Source organism: Ascaphus truei, chromosome 14, assembly GCF_040206685.1.
Source record: "Ascaphus truei isolate aAscTru1 chromosome 14, aAscTru1.hap1, whole genome shotgun sequence".
Taxonomy (NCBI): Eukaryota; Metazoa; Chordata; class Amphibia; order Anura; family Ascaphidae; genus Ascaphus; species Ascaphus truei.
Genome location: NC_134496.1, coordinates 25,033,361 through 25,052,646, shown reverse-complemented (window position 1 = coordinate 25,052,646; position 19,286 = coordinate 25,033,361). Strand labels below are relative to the sequence as shown.

Genomic DNA, 19,286 nt, shown 5'->3' with positions numbered 1-19,286 from the left:
CTCCGTGTGTGTGTGTGCAGTAAAATATCGAGTTGCTGCACTTGCCACTCAAACACCCTACGCGTTTCGTCTGGGATGACTTCGTCAGGCATCCCCTGAGGCACATTTAATATATACATGCATATTGTAAGGAATCCGCTCCTCGGTTTAATGTTTGCCTTACCTTGCAGACATGTGCAGTCCCGTAACACTTCCCCTGATATTTACTGCAGCCTGGATTCACTCACCAAAGCAATACTGCCACACGCCCCTTCTGCCATTGGTTCTCTGACCTTTAAGTGTTGCCTTCCCACAATGCTCCCTGCCGAGCATAGTCCTTCCTGGATGTCTCTGTGTTCTGCTATAAGCCTTGTCTTGTCTGTCTCCTTGGTTCCTGAGACCGGCTGCTAGTGTCACGCAGCGGTCTGTTCCTGTGCTGAAGCGGAGTACTCTCCTTGTTGTCTTCAGCTCCCTGATTCCTGTGACTGGCTGCTAGTCTCATGCAGCGGTCAGTTCCTGTTTCCTGTGCTGAAGCTGAGTACTCTCCTTGTTACTTCAGCTCCTTGTTTCCTGTGACCGGCTGCTATATTCATGCAGCGGTCTGTTCCTGGTTTCCTGCACTGAAGCGGAGGTTTCCCTGTGTATCTTCAGCTTCCTGGTTCCTGGGGCCTACTCTTTCCCTAATCTAGAGAGGCCGTGTCCTGGTTCCTGCGCTGAAACGGAGGATTCCCCAGCCCGCTCAGAACTCTTGCGCTGAAGCACTGGTTTACCAGTGCAGCTAGGCGGTGTGCTACTCTGGTCTGTCTACCACTTCCTGAGACCAGTACCATGGGCCATGGTCGCCGCACGCGCAGAGGCCACTCCCGCGCTCCTAAGCTGAAGCGGGGCTCTCCTGACTACCTGTTGCCGAACTCCTGCTTGAACAACGTTTACCCTGATGTCTCCAGTCCTGACCCTGGCGTGTCCACCGGCGATGCTGTCTTCTCCTATCCTGATCCTGCTACGTACGACTACGAACTGCGCAATCCGGATCAGCCTGCGCGGTCTAAGGTCGGTGCTTTTACAACCCCACCTCAGCCACGCGGTCCGACCCAGGTTTGTGGCGAGCACAGTCGTGACACATATATATGCATCTCAACAGGTTGTTCTAGCATTGCACATCTGACTGAATGGCATTATGAGATTTCAATCCAGTCCTTATTTTCTAACACTGATCTCGGTGCATTCTAGTTCAGAACTGTTCTGCATTTCTGTATAAAGTGTAGCTTTGGAAAAACCAGGACCAGAGTGCAATCACACGAGGACATGGAGCAAAGTGGGCCAACAGTGGGTTATCCACTTAAGAGCAGTCCTGGTGATTTGTATGCTGAGCCTTGGATCAACAATGTCCCATTTAAACTTGACGACTGAGCTACGAGATTCTAAGTAGTTTATACTGTATAACAATGATCATTTCATGGACGGCCTCCACCCTGAGCCATATTAGACAATACTTTTACCCATAATAAGCTATCCCATTGAGTTTTTACTGTTTTAAATGTCACGTCTGAGGCATTGGATAATGCATCTTCTCTATAAGACAATGAATGAAGAAAATCTTACTTTTCTAGTAAAGTACACATGGAATTCATTTAAAATCAGGTGGATTTCTATGAGAAGTGCAGGATGCCCAGAAGCGATAACTTTGTTGTGACTGCCGAATTTATTAGCATTCCTACAGCCATAAATCAACGTTATAATCCGTAAGAATTAATGAAACGATCGCTTGGATCAATCTGTGAAATGTGAGGTCCCTGACCTCAGAAAGGGTGTGCCACTAAGTTATGCTATCAAATACTTATCATATTTTAACACCTCAACCCTTGAGGCGTACATTTTTACATGTATTAGGTTGTTTCATTTCAGCTGTAATTAAAAACTTGTTTTTGTAACCTTTTGACTACAACTCTCTTTAGGAAAGGCCAAGCTTGCTACACCCCACTGAAAGCGAATTAGAGCAGGGGTCACCATGGTTGATGGATTAATCCTATGTATCGACCACCGAGTCCTATTTTACTGCCGTCAGCCCTCACGTTTCATGCAAGCACATTCGGGAATAAAAAATAGCCCCAACAAGAAACTGTACGGAATGGGACATTTGGTCGCGACCATCTTGCCGTGACCAGGCTTTTCAGCACAGCATGGGTTAAAGAAGTGCAGATACAGTGACCCTACTCACAGACGGCTATTTCGACCTTTTGGGTCTCATCAGTGTGAGGTTGGTTGACACCAAGGCCCATTGTTACAAAGTGGTGCTTACAGACCATTCAACTGAATAGAACGTATACACTCACATGCAGAAGATACACCATGCCAACATTATTTACATTTATTTAACAATGTCATTATACAGGGCACTAAATGTAAATGATAAAGCACAGCCATTCTTTGTTGTTTAACTACAGTGAACTGTACTATTTAGAGAACACATTTTGGCTATAAAACATAATGTCGGTCTGCCTTTCATTAGCATGTGTGCGCCACATCATGGACAGGGATCAAGCATTTGTTCCTATAAGTGTTTGTTTCTGTTCAGTGCACCAAACATAGGGAATCTTTTAGTATTGCCTGTTTCCGAAATTATTTCAGGCTACTATTTAGGCCATGGCGCCCCCCACGTTACAAACGTGGCTCACGGAGGGTCTTGGCCCTTGGCCCTGTCAGCTCCTGCTGATTGCAGTGGCATTTTTCTGCACAGAATCTCACCGGTAAGCCAAGGTCTTGTAGATGTATACAGTATGGGAGAGTGGTTATAAATGCAAAACGTTGAACTGTGATGTTTGGTGTTTACGTTGATCCAAAATGACATGGCAATATTCTTCTTTTTGGATGCGGCCCACTAGAAAACTAGTTGAAGAGCCCTAGTTTAAACCCTGTATCAAAAGTAAAGCTAGACAGGGAATGGTAGCTAAAGGAACAAATAAAACAAAAAACAAATCTTCGTCTGTATGATTATATTGCGAACGATATGCAAAAACATTTGCTTATATTGTATTGTATTGTATGTCTTTATTTATATAGCGCCAAAAGTGTACTCAGCGCTTCACAAAGAATATAGTACAGGGAATTATAATAATACAGTAAGCGCAGCAAAATCAGACAACAGGAAAGGAAATCCCTGCCCCGAAGAGCTTACAATCTAAGAGGTTTGATGGGGAACTTACAGAGACAGCAGGTGAGGGAATAAGTGCGGTAGATGGCAGTGCTTGGTCACAATGGGTGGTAGGAGTGACTGAATGTGGGTGAATAGCCATGAGTGCAGGCTGTTGGGTTGCTTTGTGGGGTGAGTTTTAAAATTAGTCATTATTAAAATGTTATATTTATGTTCATAACAAACGCTGGATATTTACGACGGCGAAAGCAGTCATCAATATATTAAACATTGCCAAAAACTGTAAAATGTGATTATATTACTTAGAAAGCATATTTCACCTTAACCGAGTATTGACTATATTTTGCAAGTTTCCAATATTCGCACCAAAACAGGACAAACAGAGATATGAATGTTCTTGCCCTGACAATTGACCCGTTCGCCTTTCTTTGAATACTTCAACAATACCCGAATTTCGGCACAATTTCGAGCACACTTTGCAAAGTGAAACGGGATAGGTTTGATCAGGGGTGGGCAACTCCAGTCCTCAAGGTCGACCAACAAGTCAGGTTTTCAGTATATCCCTGCTTCAGTACAGGTGGCTCAATCAGTGGCTAAGTCTTTGATTGAGCCACCTGTGCATAAACAGGGAGCCACTGATTGAGCCACCTGTGCTGAAGCAGGGATATCTTGAAAACCTGACCTGTTGATATCTTTTGAGGACTGGAGTTGCCCACCCCTGGGTTAGATAATCTCTAATAATGTTATTGCACCGTCCGACACGTCAAATTGACGGGTTAAATGATATAGGTAATGCGCATAACCTTTTGTTTCAATAGAGTCGCGTCAAAGCTGCTCGGATAATCCCAGATCTGACGCGACTCTATTGAAACAAAAGGTCAATGGGATAACTAAATTGGCTACACCTGTAGTTCTCCAAGAACAGGAATCCCTTTGAAAGCAGTTGTTGTTTTTCCTTTGATAAATCTTGTACAATTCTCCTGCACTGGGTTTGCTGAAGGTGCACAGCTGGAGATTTTAGTAAATAACCCCCAAAGTGCCTTGTGGTAATTTCTTCCCCCCCCCCCCATCACATTTTAATCCACCAAATATATGAAGAAAAAGTTCCCTGCACTGAACAGCTAAATAACTCCCTGTCTCATATACTTTTTTTTTTTTTTTTTATAAATAGGATAAGTGGCACTAATCAAAATAAACAAACCACCCACCTATAGTGGTATATGCACGAGTCATAAAAAATACACATCACCCTGAAAGTTTAGAGAGATGGACACAGCACACGGGGGTCTTTAGGCTGCGTCCCCGCTATCGCTGAACGCTACATATATAGACAGTGGTTGACAAATCAGCAAAAAATCTACTCCCCACACAAAAAAATCTACTCGCCACCTAGTACCAAACGTGTGCTGCTTGGGCCAATATTTACTCGCCCGGGGGTTAAATCCACTCGCCCGGAGCGAGCAAATGTATAGGTTTGTCGAACACTGTATATAGATATATGTAAGTCCCCGCTCACCGGCGCTCGTGTGCGGGCTCACACGCTCACCGGCGCTCGGAACTTATGTAAACAAAAAAATCTAACTTTCTAGTGTGCTCAATGCCCCCCCCCCTGCGCGTAATTGACCGGACACCCGGCGCTCTTGCTTGGAGCGCTCTCCAAGCATGAGCGTGCTCGGCGCTAGCGGGGACTCAGCCTTAGTTGCAAAATAAGTGTATTATTTAAAGTCCATACATGAAAAACATGTGTGGACTTCAAATAAAACACTTATTTTGCATCTAAAGACCCCCATGTGCTGTATCCATCTCTCTAAACTTTCATTCATGTTTTTTTGTCACTTGTTTTTAACCATGATCCAATAAAGTATTTTTCTATTTTTGTGATCATCTGGTGAGTTCTATTCCATTTTTGGGGTTCGCGATTTACCACTGATCCTTTTCCAAACCTATCCAATCTACTCATCTGTCTGGGGCGCCAGTTGATGAACCAGGAATACCTAACCAATCCAAAGTGTGACTGCCGTGTATGCATGACAAAGCGCTATGTAGGCTTGAAACATTGCATATATTATAGTTGTAGAATAGTGTATTATTAGATGCATTCAAATAATAATATTTTTAAGTATTTGGCGAGTGCTGTGGCTCTCTGAACTTAATGTCTCAGCCAGAATATTACCATGACCTATCACAATTTTACATTACTTTTATACTTTCTAACAGAGTTTTTTTTTTTTAAGTACTTCACAAGAACATCATTATGGTTTACCAATAAAAATATGTACAAATCCACCTAATTATCCAGGACCACAGTGTTAAAATTGTGATCGGGCTTCTGCCTTTATTCTAATCCCTTCTCCCGACCTGTACGTTCTTAGAAGAAAGCTGTTCCTGCTCATGTTTTCTAGCGTGAAATACCTTTGGTACTGTATTCAACACATTATTTATTACCTCAATCAGTATAGTCATAAAGTTTCTTACCTCTTTGGTTAAGACTTTCTCTTATGGCTCTTTGCAACTGTTCCTCTTCATTAAGCCCCCCTGTGTACATCGCATCGCTTTCCGGGGGTCTGTTTTGCTGGTACTGATAATCTGAATACCCAGCGTAACCTATTAGAACAAGGAGCAGAATTCAGGTTTTCACACATACTGGTCTTTTTGCACCTTTCTGAAATGCTTGATTTAAAGGGACAATCTCTCCTAGGACAAAAGTGAACTAATTGCAGTGACATATTTAAGGTGTCTCATCTGGGTAAAGGATGCCTTTTTTTACCCAAATCTGGCAGATATAAGTATTTTCTATGTATTATTTAAAGCTGGACTTGAGAGGGGTTTGATTTCCTCTGGCTGCTCCCTTTGTGTGATGTCACAGTGTGATGTCCCCCTTCCCCTTTCTTTATTGGCTTTCTGATAACGGCAGTATGGTATAAGGGGAAAGAAAACACTTTTTTGATAAAAACGTCTCCATTCAGAAATCCCTAAGAAATTCAACCCGGCAAACTATGTGGGATTTTACCTTTGAGATAGTACTGTGAATTGATGATGATGGGTACTACTTATGTAACCCCGTGTGTCTGCAATCATCATAGGACATGGCCCCTTTAAGAATTACATTCCACTGGACCATGTGACTGTGCTTAGCCAGTGGAGAGACAGTTGGGAAGGGATTGCTGAGGGGACTGAGGTGGCAGTTTGTTTGGATGTGGTGAGGCTGCTGCAGAACACTCTGCAAGGGCCTGACTGGTGGATTCGGCTGGCCAGTACAAAGTATAGTGACACCCCAGGGAGCACTGCAACAGCTAAGAGGAGAAATATCAGGATTTAACAGCCAGTGGAAAGAAGGAGATCCCCCTTGGCATTGGCACACGGGTTATGTTTTCAAATTAAGTGTAAGCAGCAGCAGCCTGCATCTGTTTGAATCCAGAGCTCCAACGAAAGGTTATTGTACAAATACTGTGTCTGATCAACAGGGCATGTGAACTAATATGCAGTGACTGTAAAATATATAAAGACAGAGGTGCAGCGTTAGTGATTTGTTTTAGTAAGATTGCAGAAATACTGTACTGAGTGGTTATGTGGTAGCCCTGTGTATGTATCCCTGTTCAAAATGATAGATAAAGTAATATAAAGTTTGTTATAATTCCTACACAGTTTTGTTGTGTCTAATTACTCCGGCTTCCCACTCTGTGTACCACAGACTATAAGAGTTAAACCCCAAGTTACAGGACTCAGGCCCCCACCTCAGTGACAGGTTCTATAGTCTGAGGTAAAAAAAAGAGGGGTTACATTTAGAAATGTTAATTTCTACAGATGTAGCCCCGGCGCTCAGCGGCATGAGAGGCACACATTGTATGTATATATATATATATATATATGTATGTATGTATGTATGTATGTACAGTGTGTGTGTGTGTGTATATATATATATATATATATATATATAAAGGGGGAGAGAGAGAGAGACATATACCATGCTTTAAAAAAAATACTGCACCTGCCATGTTAATGGAAATAAAAAAGATCAATTGTTAACCAGGTATGTAATAATAACTAACTGTTCTACTGTATTTGTATACATTTTTAGCGCCCACCATTATTTATCTTCCTATATAAACATAGTGCTACTACTAGGGATATTGTTAAGAATCATTTACAATACTGAGCTAAGCCAACGTTCTTGCATGATATACTCTATAAGGCTTGCAGCTCTTGTAGCGTACGGATTAATAAAGGATGCCGATATGAAGAAAATGCAGATTACAAAGGTAATTATTTACTAAAACCTTTATTTAGACAATAAACTAAACAAGTGGATCTCAACCTTCTTTTGTTCTATACCCCATAGTAACACAGCAGAACCATTACACAGAACCATGTTATCTATTTCCCTCTTTACTAATGCAACGGGAGACCTAGGGAATGGCTCACTAAAGCTACTTATCTATTGCAGAGTGTTAGGAGGTTAGTCATGAGATTGCAATAGTGCCGATCGGGACACAATCGCACAGACAAAATCAAACTGAAGTCAATGGTACTGTAGCTTCCGTGCAATTTCGTTGATAAAGAGGAAGTTCAACATAGCAGGTAAAAAAAAATATGAACAACTTGTCAGTGTAATTAGCTTCCGTAGAACGGTTCAATCCCCCTTAATGGAGCAGTTTTCCTTGTGAAAACTGATTATGAATCGGTTCTTGTTGGGGACACTGGCTACTTACAGTATGTCTGTCTGTTTCAATAATAATAGCACTACAAGTACTTTATAAACAAAGGAACAAAGCCAAGCCAGCAATGTTAATGACTAGTCTTTTGGGGAAAAGATAATTTGGCGTTTCGTGAAACCCTTTGTCCCACCTGAAAACGTTAAAAGTTGGAAAAATATTTAAAAATATTTTTGTGTCTGTTGTTTTTAGAAAAGATGTCAATCAGCTCCATGTAACCTATATAACAGCTCCATGTAACCTATATAACTAGCCACTGTGCTCAGTTAACTCATCCTGGGTTGAACTTCCCCTTTATTGTGCATTCAAGATCATGGCTATTAACAGTCAACCATAGCTACTGTACTATACTATTCCCCGCTGAAGCCACAGAAGATTGAGGTAACACTTTGAGGGATACTGTGGCCCATATTCACTAAATGATGCTCCTTAGAATGTGCTAAAGCTTAGTCCCCTTTAATGAATATGGGCCTGTGTACCTCCATTAATACTCATGCCACGGGTTGGCAACTTAACAAACTGCTCAAAATATCATACTAATAATATGGTAAAACGTCATACCAGAAGAGTTGAAGTTCCTGTGTGTTGGTGACCAACCATCAGAGAAATACGTTGCTACGGAAGAAACACAACATGGGATTCTGATATACTGTAGTAATCTCTCCAATATTGGCAATATGATGTTAGTATTTCTCTAATACTAGGGGGGGGAGGGGGGGGGGGGAAGGAGGGGGGATGGGCACTGCTGCGCTAACTGGAACAACAAGGTGTGAGGAATAGCAATTGAACAGTGATAGTGTATAACACAAAGGAGTACACCAATAGCTAAATATATACTGATTAAAACTGATACATACTAAAACATACTTAAACATACAACACAAACATATGGGAGGGAGGGGAAGGGGAGGGTGGAATGGGAAAGGGGTGTTAGGGAAAAAAGCCCCAAGAGACAGGTGAAAAAATAAAAATATAAAAATAAAAGTGTCTTTATACTGCTGCTGGGTTTCGCTGCCGGTCTTCAGGATAAACCCCCTTCCTCTCAATCTGTAAAACAAAAAGAAAACAGCGCGGCTCCCATAGCGTAAAATTGTAATTTAATAATAAAAATGTCGTGCAAATGAATCACGGACACTTACAATATGCAAGTAAAATAAAGACTTGAATATAAAGTCATTCGTAGTCATCACGATGGAGCCTCTGTGGAGAGATGATACATGGATGTCCTACACACTCTTGCCGTGAACGCCAGGTGGGTGCTCGCGCACCTAGTCTCCTCCTGGAAATAGATCTCGCGAGAGTGTGTGTCCCCTCCAACGTAACAGGATGCTGACACGGAGGTCAGACTTCCTGCATCACCATGGTGTAATCCAAGTGCCGGCTCCAAATACAATCGTGTGACTAATAAATAATAAGCTGAAAAGTTCATGGATAGTAAATAGATGAGTAAGTCCAATACTAGCTCCTTCCCTACGCGTTTCGTCGCGATATGCGACTTCCTCATGGGATTGGGCTATACTAAGAAAATTGCCATATATATATATGCCTGTACGATTGATGCACATTGAAACACCTGGATGTTAATTAATGATTAATGGCTTCAATCATTAATTAACATCCAGGTGTTTCAATGTGCATCAACTCATCTATTTACTTGGACTTACTCATCTATTTACTATCCATGAACTTTTCAGTTTATTATTTATTAGTCACACGATTGTATTTGGAGCCGGCACTTGGATTACACCATGGTGATGCAGGAAGTCTGACCTCCGTGTCAGCATCCTGTTACGTTGGAGTGGACACACACTCTTGCGAGATCTATTTCCAGGAGGAGACTAGGTGCGCGCGCACCCACCTGGCGTTCATGGCAAGAGTGTGTAGGACATCCATGTATCATCTCTCCACAGAGGCTCCATTGTGGTGACTACGAATGACTTTATATTCCTTTCTTTATTTTACTTGCATATTGTAAGTGTCCGTGATTCATTTGCACAACATTTTTATTATTAAATTACAATTTTACGCTATGGGAGCCGCGCTGTTTTCTTTTTGTTTTATATATATACATACACTGTACACACGCCTCTCTAAACTTGCACCTTTCATGCTAATGTACCAATTTTTGCTCCGTGTGCACCATGCTGCAACTTGGATTGTGTCAATAAACTTAACAGAGCTCCCTGCCAGCATAGTTAAATAGGAGGAAAAGTAACAGTAACTTGTTGCATATTATTGATATGTTAGGAACTTCAGTCTATGGGAAGTGGAGGAACAGCCAGCACTGATGATCCTTTTTTTTAGCAGCTGCAACCAGCTTCAAAGGAAGACATTACTCAGAGCATTTCTTACTTGATTGTCAAATGGTATATGTACTGTAGTTCTCCATAAACTTTGTTAGATATTGAAAACTGGGAATACACAGCAGTGTTGTGAACTACATGTCTCTCAGCACTTAAGCCGAGTCTTTTGCCTGTAGACATTGATTTATCTGCAGTTAAAATCATTATGTTCTGTAAGCCTTGTTCAGTTTTATAGTGCCCTTTTATTATTATAGCATCCTGCCAATCACTCCCAGCCTGCCATAAGGTAAGCTTTGTATTCATTATTTGAGAAATAAAATATTAATATTACACAGAAATGGCTTGTGATGAATGACAAGCACATCATTAAACTCACATAAGTAAGTCATTAAACTCACAGGTGTGGCTTATAAAAGAAAAGACGATTGCCTTCAAAGACTGGGCTTCATACTGAAAGCGCGTTTGCACGGTGGGGAGATTACCTGCCGTTGTCAGAATCGTCTTCAGAGGCCCATGCGTGTACAACACTCCGACCAAGATACCAGAGAGATGCCCAACAAAGGAAGTCCTAGGAGAAGTGGAAATCCTACATGAGTACTCTTTACTTTTATTTGTGCACAGGTCAATTCATTGACTGGATTTGCTTTACATGACATACACAATCTTGGCAAATTCAAAACTCACAACCCCCGTATTATATATGTAATTGAGTCAACTGGACTGATACTGGGCTAGTGACCTCAAATATACAACAGTAACAAAAGAAGCCCCAATGCATGTCCAATATGACCAATTATTTTATTCATTTCGCAATGTTTTTTTTCTTCTCATAAGTATGGATCATTTAGTAAACATGGTAAGCCTGCCACCACGTCAAGGTGAGACCCTATCCAATTTTTTTAATCAATGCCTCTAGAAATGAAAAATAATTATTTGCCATATTGGATATGCATTTGGCCATCGTTGTTTACGTTTGTCCTACATCATCCGCTAGCTTTGTTACACATTGTTAATCCTATACACCTTTGTATAGATCAAATAACCATGTTTCCCATTGCATACAGCAAACATGCTCTTTGTAATGTAATAACACAGCTCTATTTGAGGGGTTTCATTATTAATGGCATAATTACAGAAAATGTGTACTTGTCCATCACTCCGGTTCCTCCAATACGATTCATAAAAGGTTTTCAATGGTGCGTAGTGTCTCCGAAACCGTCACCATTTCAATGATAACCTTCCTGAAGTGTTAATTTTGTACCCCCGAAATGTTGTGCCACTATTTATCTCTTTTTAATATAATTAAAATGATCTCAGGATCCTTTGAACATTACGAGGGCGACAATCCCTCCTTGCTTGCTTATCTTTAGGATTTAATGTAAATGACAGTAGTTTCATACACATTACGGATGAATAAAAACAGCATATACACACAAAGACACTCGCAGAACTATATACCAGGACTCTACAACTAGCTTTCCAATGGGGCTAGAACAAAACAAGAATAAAGCTCTAATGGGCCACAAGAATGATTCAATGTAATTTTGGCTACATGTAAAGACATTTTTCAAGCATTTATAACATTTGTACCATATATATTAACATTGCCTTGGCTTACAAGAAAGTTTCAGTGTGAAACTGCACTTGGCTGACTGAGCAACTACAAATATATTGGCAGGAGCAGACTATCCATGGCCTTTTGTGTCAGTTGAAGAGCCCTGCTATACCCCATGCAAGTTCTTGGACTTTCATCAAGTAAGTGCTATGGAAGAACAAAGTATTGCATACATTCCAGTTTGTTTTGGAACTACTATAAAAGTAACAGAAGAGTTCGGTGCAGCATGTTTAGATCAGACTCTGTATGTAGTACCTCTCACTTGAGATATGTGCCTACAGCGCAGAGCAACATAACGACTGCCAAGCTGTAACACTGTATTCATACTAGATTCTTTCTACCAAAATGACAGTTCACAAGTGCAGACAATATGCAATTGAACAGAGGGGGACATAAAGATAATGGTTCTTTATATTGGAAGGTTAAAATAAATATAATTTTTTTCACATAGTGTTATTTTGACGTACTCGTAACTTGCCCAAATTTATCTTGGGCTGGGAATTTCCCATTTGCTAATTACCTTGTGTCATCAATTAACAGTGTCTAGGTAGATTCCATGGGAATTCGGTTAATTTACACATTTGAATTGGACCGTGGATGGATGTTGTTACACTCCTTTATAAAGAAGATATGCTGCTCTTTCTCCAAAGAAAATTATAATCAATATGATTTTTCTTGTTCAGTCGACTAAGTAATGCTAATCCTCTGCATTCCTAACTCCTTCCCCCTTATAATAATATCACTATGCTAGGGTTATAAAAACAGTACAGTATGTATATAGGATTGAAGCAGGGGGTCCCCCTGCTTTCAGAGATACTTACCTCCATAGGGGATGCGGGTAGCAGCTTCGGCTCAGCTATGTGGCTCATGTAATGGCTCCCAAGCCCAGCGGGCCAATAGGAAGCCATGATGTCATCCGGTGCGGCTTCCTATTGGCCCGCGTGACCGGGGGCTTTAAACTCCATGAGATACCCCAAACGGAGGTAAGTATCTTGGGAAGCAGGGGATCCCCAGAGATTAAATGAATGGGGTTTAGCTCCCGAGACCCCCTGCTTCAATCCTGTGTAAATAACTGAAAGGGCCACTTAGATTGCTCCTCTAAGAAAAGAAAAAAATGTGGAAAATTAATAATTTTATTTAGGGGACCAAACCTAGCCCACATGTCATTGTTGTGTTTGTAGGTTTTCATCCAAGCAATATCCTACGTGTGGGGTTCTGTACTATGAGAAAATACAGTACTTTTTAGATTTTTTTTTTTTAAACTAAATTAAATTTTTAATGTATTATAATGTAACAAGCTTTTTTTTGTTTCTATAGCAACAAAAGTCACATTCCTCTTCTGAAACAGGCTCTGACACACCCCTTTTTGAGCCCTGTCCTCTCTAGCAGTGCACCAATTGTATCTAGTGACTGCCGGGTCACATGATCTTTCCCACAGAACTTTGCATCTTTGGTCCTTTTCTGCTGCACCGACAGCCATTTAGTGAACCACCGAGCTGAATCTTCGCCAATCGATCGGCAACTTATCTAATTACTTATCATTGTATTGATGCACATATTAAAGGGAGGGGGGGGAATAAAATAATTTCAAAAACAGCAGTAAAGCCATTTTTAATGAGTTTAATATACTGAGCATCCTTTGATTTCTACAGCAGATTTTAGCACAGGTCCCCAGCAGTGCAAGATTTTTGCAACACTTTACTGTTTGTGATAATTTGTTGCCAATATTCCCAGCAGTTTGAGCTGCAAACTGTAACAATAGATAATGTTACCTTAGTAATATAAGGATACATTGTAGCTGCTTAGTTACACTGACTGAAGAGTTGCATTGAAAAGGAAAGGCAGCCATTTAGTGAAGCCTGGGAAGCAGGATCTTTGCTGATAACGAGAAAACAAACAGCTTAGGTAATTAGTTTTCAATAAAGGTAATAAAAGGTTGCATATATTAAAACAAATATATATATATTTATTTTTTTTAAGCTGCTTAGATTGCCTCTTTAAAATGATTTCAAATGTTAAAAATAAATGTATGTACAATGTCTCTAAATTGGAAAACATTTACAAAGCAAAGAAATGGCGTACATGTGGAAATATTTTTTAAGTCATGTAAGGTCAAGTCAATTGGCTTGGTGATAAAATAATAATTTACATTACTTTTTACACCCAACATCTGTTGGGTTCTATACATAAAAAAGTACATTTGTTAAAATACCAGCTTTCTGAGGGATTCCGCAAACCGTGCATTAAAATATGGTTTGCCCATTACTTGCACACATTTACTTAATAATGACTATGTTGTTATTTTTCTTTCATCATGTCTTCATCACATATTTATCTTTCTATTTTTGATGTCATGAGATTAAAAATCCAAATATCTGGCGTTCTATTTTTAGGGCTCATTTTACTTCAAGATTGCACTATAAAATGTTTTATAACCATTTAAGTGTGGGAGAGAAATGTTCCCCTTATTAAGGCAGATTGGTTCACTTTACAGGGTTAAGGAAACCATTAGAAATCCTGTTGAAAGACCGTAGTGAAGGTTTAAGGTGCATTGAGGTTACTAAAGGACTAGTACTCATGACTATCTTTAAACACGTACAGCAAACTTAAACCCCAATTGAATACTAGCCTTACAATTTCTTCTAGATTTGTAACTTTTCAATCATTTCATCTCAACTAAAAATAGTTTTCACGTAGTCTTAATTCGAGCTCTGAAAATATCAGCATTTTTCTCTACTTGTGCATATTTAAATGGAATCCAATTCACATTGCATTATAAACAAACTAGTAGACAAAGTATGCAAAATGTTTGAAAGTCCAGGTGTAAAGTATCTGCAAGTGACAAATGATCACTTCAAGTTTCAGGCATCAAATACCTTTGCTTTAGAAGTCATGTTGCTGATGGATTGAGTTGGATGTTGTGTCCTTATGGATGAAATTTACATCCGACTAAATTTAAACAATGATTTGAGCTACGGTACGTTCAGACTAGTTCAGAGAGAAGCATCAGAGGTATGTTCTCCAGCTAAACTGCAGGACTTACAGCTCAAAGGTTTTCCCAGTTCATAAAATATTTTCAGCTGCCAGTAAAAAAAAAAACAAGAGGCCACTGGGGTCACTGACAAAAAGCTATAGCCCGGCGGTCATATTGTGTCACTCTAAGAAGTATTCTTGTCCAAGAGATGACAGTGTTCATTTCTCAGAAACCAGGGGGTCACCAGTGCCCCCCATAATGTAGACACCCATATAAGGGCATCTACGCACATCATCCAGGGGGAAGAGGAGGAATCCATGTACAGCCCCGCATCTCTTACCTTCAGTGCTGCGGGGACACGGCTGCAGATGGACAGGTGGAGACACGGCTGCAGACGGCTGCGCAGTTCATCTGAAAGGTGAGTTCGGTATTTCTCTCCCTGCAGATGGCCCAAAAGGATTAACGATGCGGGAACCCATTCAGAAGCATGGAACCTCAGAGATAATCCTCCTTGTCAGCTTACAGTCCCCGGGCCGTGAGAGCTGTAGCAGCATTGCAGCCGCACTGGAGCAGTGAATATTGTGGCACCGGGGACAGTAAGTTTGGCTACATCTGTACCATGGTGCTGCTCCAGGGCCTCCCTGGTTTATGTATGGCTGAAAGAAATGTACTTTGGGAAGCATAGTTCTTTAATGTTCCAAAAAGTCTCATGCATTGGCGAATCCACTCACCATTAGGATAGGTCCATGTATCTCAGGTTTTCATGGCAATGGTCTGTGGTGTCTGGTTAACCGGAGATCACCATGCTCAATCTATTCAGTCAATCCATAAAAGAAAATATTGGAACTTCACACTCTTTCATGATGCAAAATATTGGCTTATCTTTTATTGCTGAGAAAACAAACACAAAAGTATTCCTGTTTCTTGCCCTCTCACAGCAGATTTCCTGCTTATTTTTTGTTTTTGTTTCTAGAAACTATCAATTTTCGGGTAATAATCAATGCTGATCTCATAAAAACACAAGACAGAGAAGCACTCCCAAATATATTTTTATTGTTTTAACTGTGCTTCACTATAGCATTTTTTTTAAACTTATCTTTTGGGTAATTTTCTGCGCTTCACCGATCCTTAGAAATCCATGATTTCATCAAAGAATGATGTGATATGTTACCTCATGTATAGAGCAGCAGTCATTCATTAGAAGAATGACAGATACACTAGGCACCAGGTCATCAGTTAGTGGAATACACAGAAGTGGAAGGTGGCTCAGGGGTCATAACACAGACACCAACAGAGAAGGCAGTTGAAAGATACTTAAAGAAGTGTTCAAATCACAAGAGTGTAGAGGTGCTAAAAGCACTCTGGATGAAATAACTAAAAAAGTACTACCAAAGAGAAACGCGCGTTATTCCCTGTGTGGTTTTGTGTAACTCCTTCACTGCTGCAGGGGCCAGTAACTCCGTTTCTACTAATTGTTTCTACTACAAACAGATCTAGACACTCTTATTTTGGGGTTGGAGGTGGATCTGGTTTGCATTCAACATTTTCCTAGTAAGAAGATTTAAAAGACAGATTTTGACATCAACACCATAAAAATACAGCCATGTCACATTTCTCCACATATGTTTATCATCCCATAACTGACTGTTAGCATGTTATGTATATTGTGGTGAAGACTAAATACATATTGGATGTATGCTGTGTGAATTCCCAGCACCATGCTTGTTTTTGGTATTGTGCTGAAAGTGTTGAGACTGCTTTTCATGCCATTATCAGCTAAATGCTGAGTTACTAGAGTGCTGAGTCTTACACCTCAGGGCCCATGTACTGCCTCTAAATAAGCCTACATTTGTTATTTTTAATTGTTTTTCAAGGTTTACCTGATTTTGATCAAGCCCGATTTACTATCCTAATTTTGTAGGCCAAACTTCTATCTTAACCAGCAAAAAAGTGCATACCCAAATTTGGAAACAAACACCCCCTTTTGGGTAAATTAAATATACTCAGAAGCAGCAGTTCGGGATTTTCGTCTGAAAACGCACGACGTTCAGAGTATATTGAATGTCCCTCTTAGTCATTTACTTTTAACCGAGAAGCTGCTGGTGTTGAGAGACGCAGGACAAGTTGTTGTATCTGATTGATTGCGTGATTTTTCCTTAAAGGTTCAGACCAAGCAATATCCTACATGTGTTTTTTTTTTTTTTAAATAAATCCATTCTGTACTGTACTGAGAAACTACTTGTAGCATTTTTTTTAAACAACTGTGAATGACATTTTTATGTATAATGTAACAAGCATTAGTTGTTTCTATAGCAATCATTTACAAAGTCACATCCCCGTCCTCTTTTGAAAAAGGCTCTGGCACACCCCTTTTTGAGCCCTGCCCTCTCTCTAGCAGTGCACCAATTGTATCTAGTGACTGCCTGGCCACATGATCTTCCCCACAGAACTTTGCATCTTTGGTCCTCTTCTGCTGCACTGAGGGCCATTTAGTGAACCCGAGCCGAATCTTTGATGATCAAAGATCAGGAGAACGAAATCGATCTGCAATTTAGGATTGTATTGATGCACATATTAAAGGGGAAAAGGTAAATTTAAAAAAAAACACAGCTTGGACTGCATCTTTAATGTCTGTTCTTAACAGCATTGTTTGAAATATATTTGGGGCTAGGAGAGGAACCATGAATGCAATGACATGTAGGGAACTACTCATTCAAATAATATATCAAGTGCATAACTGTTTAGGAACAAGTTCCATGTGATTAATGAAATGGTCTTGTAGTTGGAAAACCTGTATACAGTAAGTTTGGCCAAATAGACATTAAGGGGCCTATTCTACAAGCCTCGATAAGCCACTTATGGAGGCCTGTTCGGCCAAAATGCCTACTGCAATCTGCAAGCCTCGATAAGTGGGCAATAAAGGCATAAATCTACCATTTTTTCAGCCGTCGAAAACACATCACCAAGTGAGCCGCGATAAGCCACTTATCGGCAGGTTCTGAAACTCATGCAATTCTATTAGCCTCGATTAGTTTATCGAGGCTAATCGCGGCTCTAGAATGCGAGTTTCTCCCAAATTCTTCACGCCAGGAAAAGTTGGCGTGAAGCTGGGGAGAACCTGCTGAGAAGGCGGCGAGAGAGGACTTAGAAAAAAAAATGCATTTTTTCTGCATCGGATTGATGCCGGGAGTCTCCAGAGCTGATACCCAATAATATCAGCACCAGAGACCCCCGACATGAATCAGATGCATGGGAAATGCATTTACAGGCAACTTCATTACCTTAGCGGCTGACCGCTAAGGCGATAAAGAGGTTAACTACCAGTGCCATGTTTATTGTGAGTAGCAGGGGTGGGTGAAGTTGGTATTTTGCCATTGGTGGGTGTTTAGGCCTTGTGGGGGGGTTGCGGGTGTAGTTAACCCCTTCATTACCTTAGCGGTTAATACCGCTAAGGTAATGAAGGGGTTAACCCCTCCCGCTACCCACTCAGTAGGTATAAACACCCACCAAGGGCCAAATACCAACTACACCCATCCTCGCTACCACAATAAACATTCAAAAACACAACAACACAACAACACTACTACCCACCTCCTCTACCCCCCAACAACCCCCCACAATTCATACAGTACAGTCATGGGCACAATAACTATATCCAGTGTGACAGGGTCATTGACTCAGTATATGTTAGTAGGAGATGGCAGTATGCATGCTTTCCAGTAGACGAGGGGTTAACCCAGCTTGTTAAGCAGTCCACAGGTGATTCAAATTAAGCTAGTTCACCTGCTTTAAAACAGGAAGAGGAAATGCCTCTGGGGCGGCAGTCTCTCTCTCTGAGGTGCAGAGAGAAGACAGAGGAGTGTTGACAGACAGACACAAGCTGCTCAGATTGATCCGGTCCCAAGGGGGGGAGAATAAAGCTCCCAGGTATGGAGCCAACTGCTATTGCTGAACCTTGTTGGGCTGGACTAGGTTAGCTAGCCAGCCAGGTAGTTAGCCTGCACTTTTGTTTAGTCAGTGCCCCGACCGGGGTTAGGCTTTTGTTTACGTTTCAATTTAAAGGGACAGTGTACCCATTGTTTTAGTTACCCTTTTTGGACAAATAAATCCACCAGCACTATTTCACCAGAAAAGTCGTGTTGTCTCCTCACTTACCACGACCATCCTGCCACACGTGGTGTCAGAAGTGGGATTTCAAACACCCTGTAAAAGGGGCGGAGCTACCGATTGCGACTGGTGGGACCTGTCCACACGGTAACTATCAGTATGGAGGACATTGTAAAGGCCTTAGTGCACAGCACCGCTGTTCAGCAGGAAAGCACGACTGCACAACGCGAGACGAACTGGATACTTGCAGCCCAGCTTGACATTATTGCAGACACACAGAAACAGCTGATTGAGCAGCTGACCCAGATTAAAATGGACTCGTCCAGTACGGCCCCGGCGCGGCCCGTCCAGGCGAATGTGTACCTGCAGAAAATGACGCCGCACGATGACGTCGAGGGATACCTCAGGTCCTTTGAGCGAATTGCTTCCCGGGAAAGTTGGGCCC

The 19,286-nt window shown here is 41.1% G+C and overlaps 1 protein-coding gene across 6 annotated transcripts in view; it reads right to left on the bottom strand.

The window, feature by feature from the left end:
• Positions 1-19,286, bottom strand: part of RHBDD1 (rhomboid domain containing 1) — a 136,519-nt gene that overhangs the window by 57,583 nt on the left and 59,650 nt on the right. For all 6 annotated transcript variants that reach the window (XM_075570131.1, XM_075570133.1, XM_075570132.1 and 3 more), the window contains exons 4-6: positions 10,628-10,713; positions 8,404-8,457; positions 5,606-5,734 (exon numbers count right to left, since the gene is read on the bottom strand). In XM_075570131.1, the coding sequence (XP_075426246.1) occupies positions 5,606-5,734; positions 8,404-8,457; positions 10,628-10,713 (269 nt within the window). The remainder of the gene's footprint in view (positions 1-5,605; positions 5,735-8,403; positions 8,458-10,627; positions 10,714-19,286) is intronic.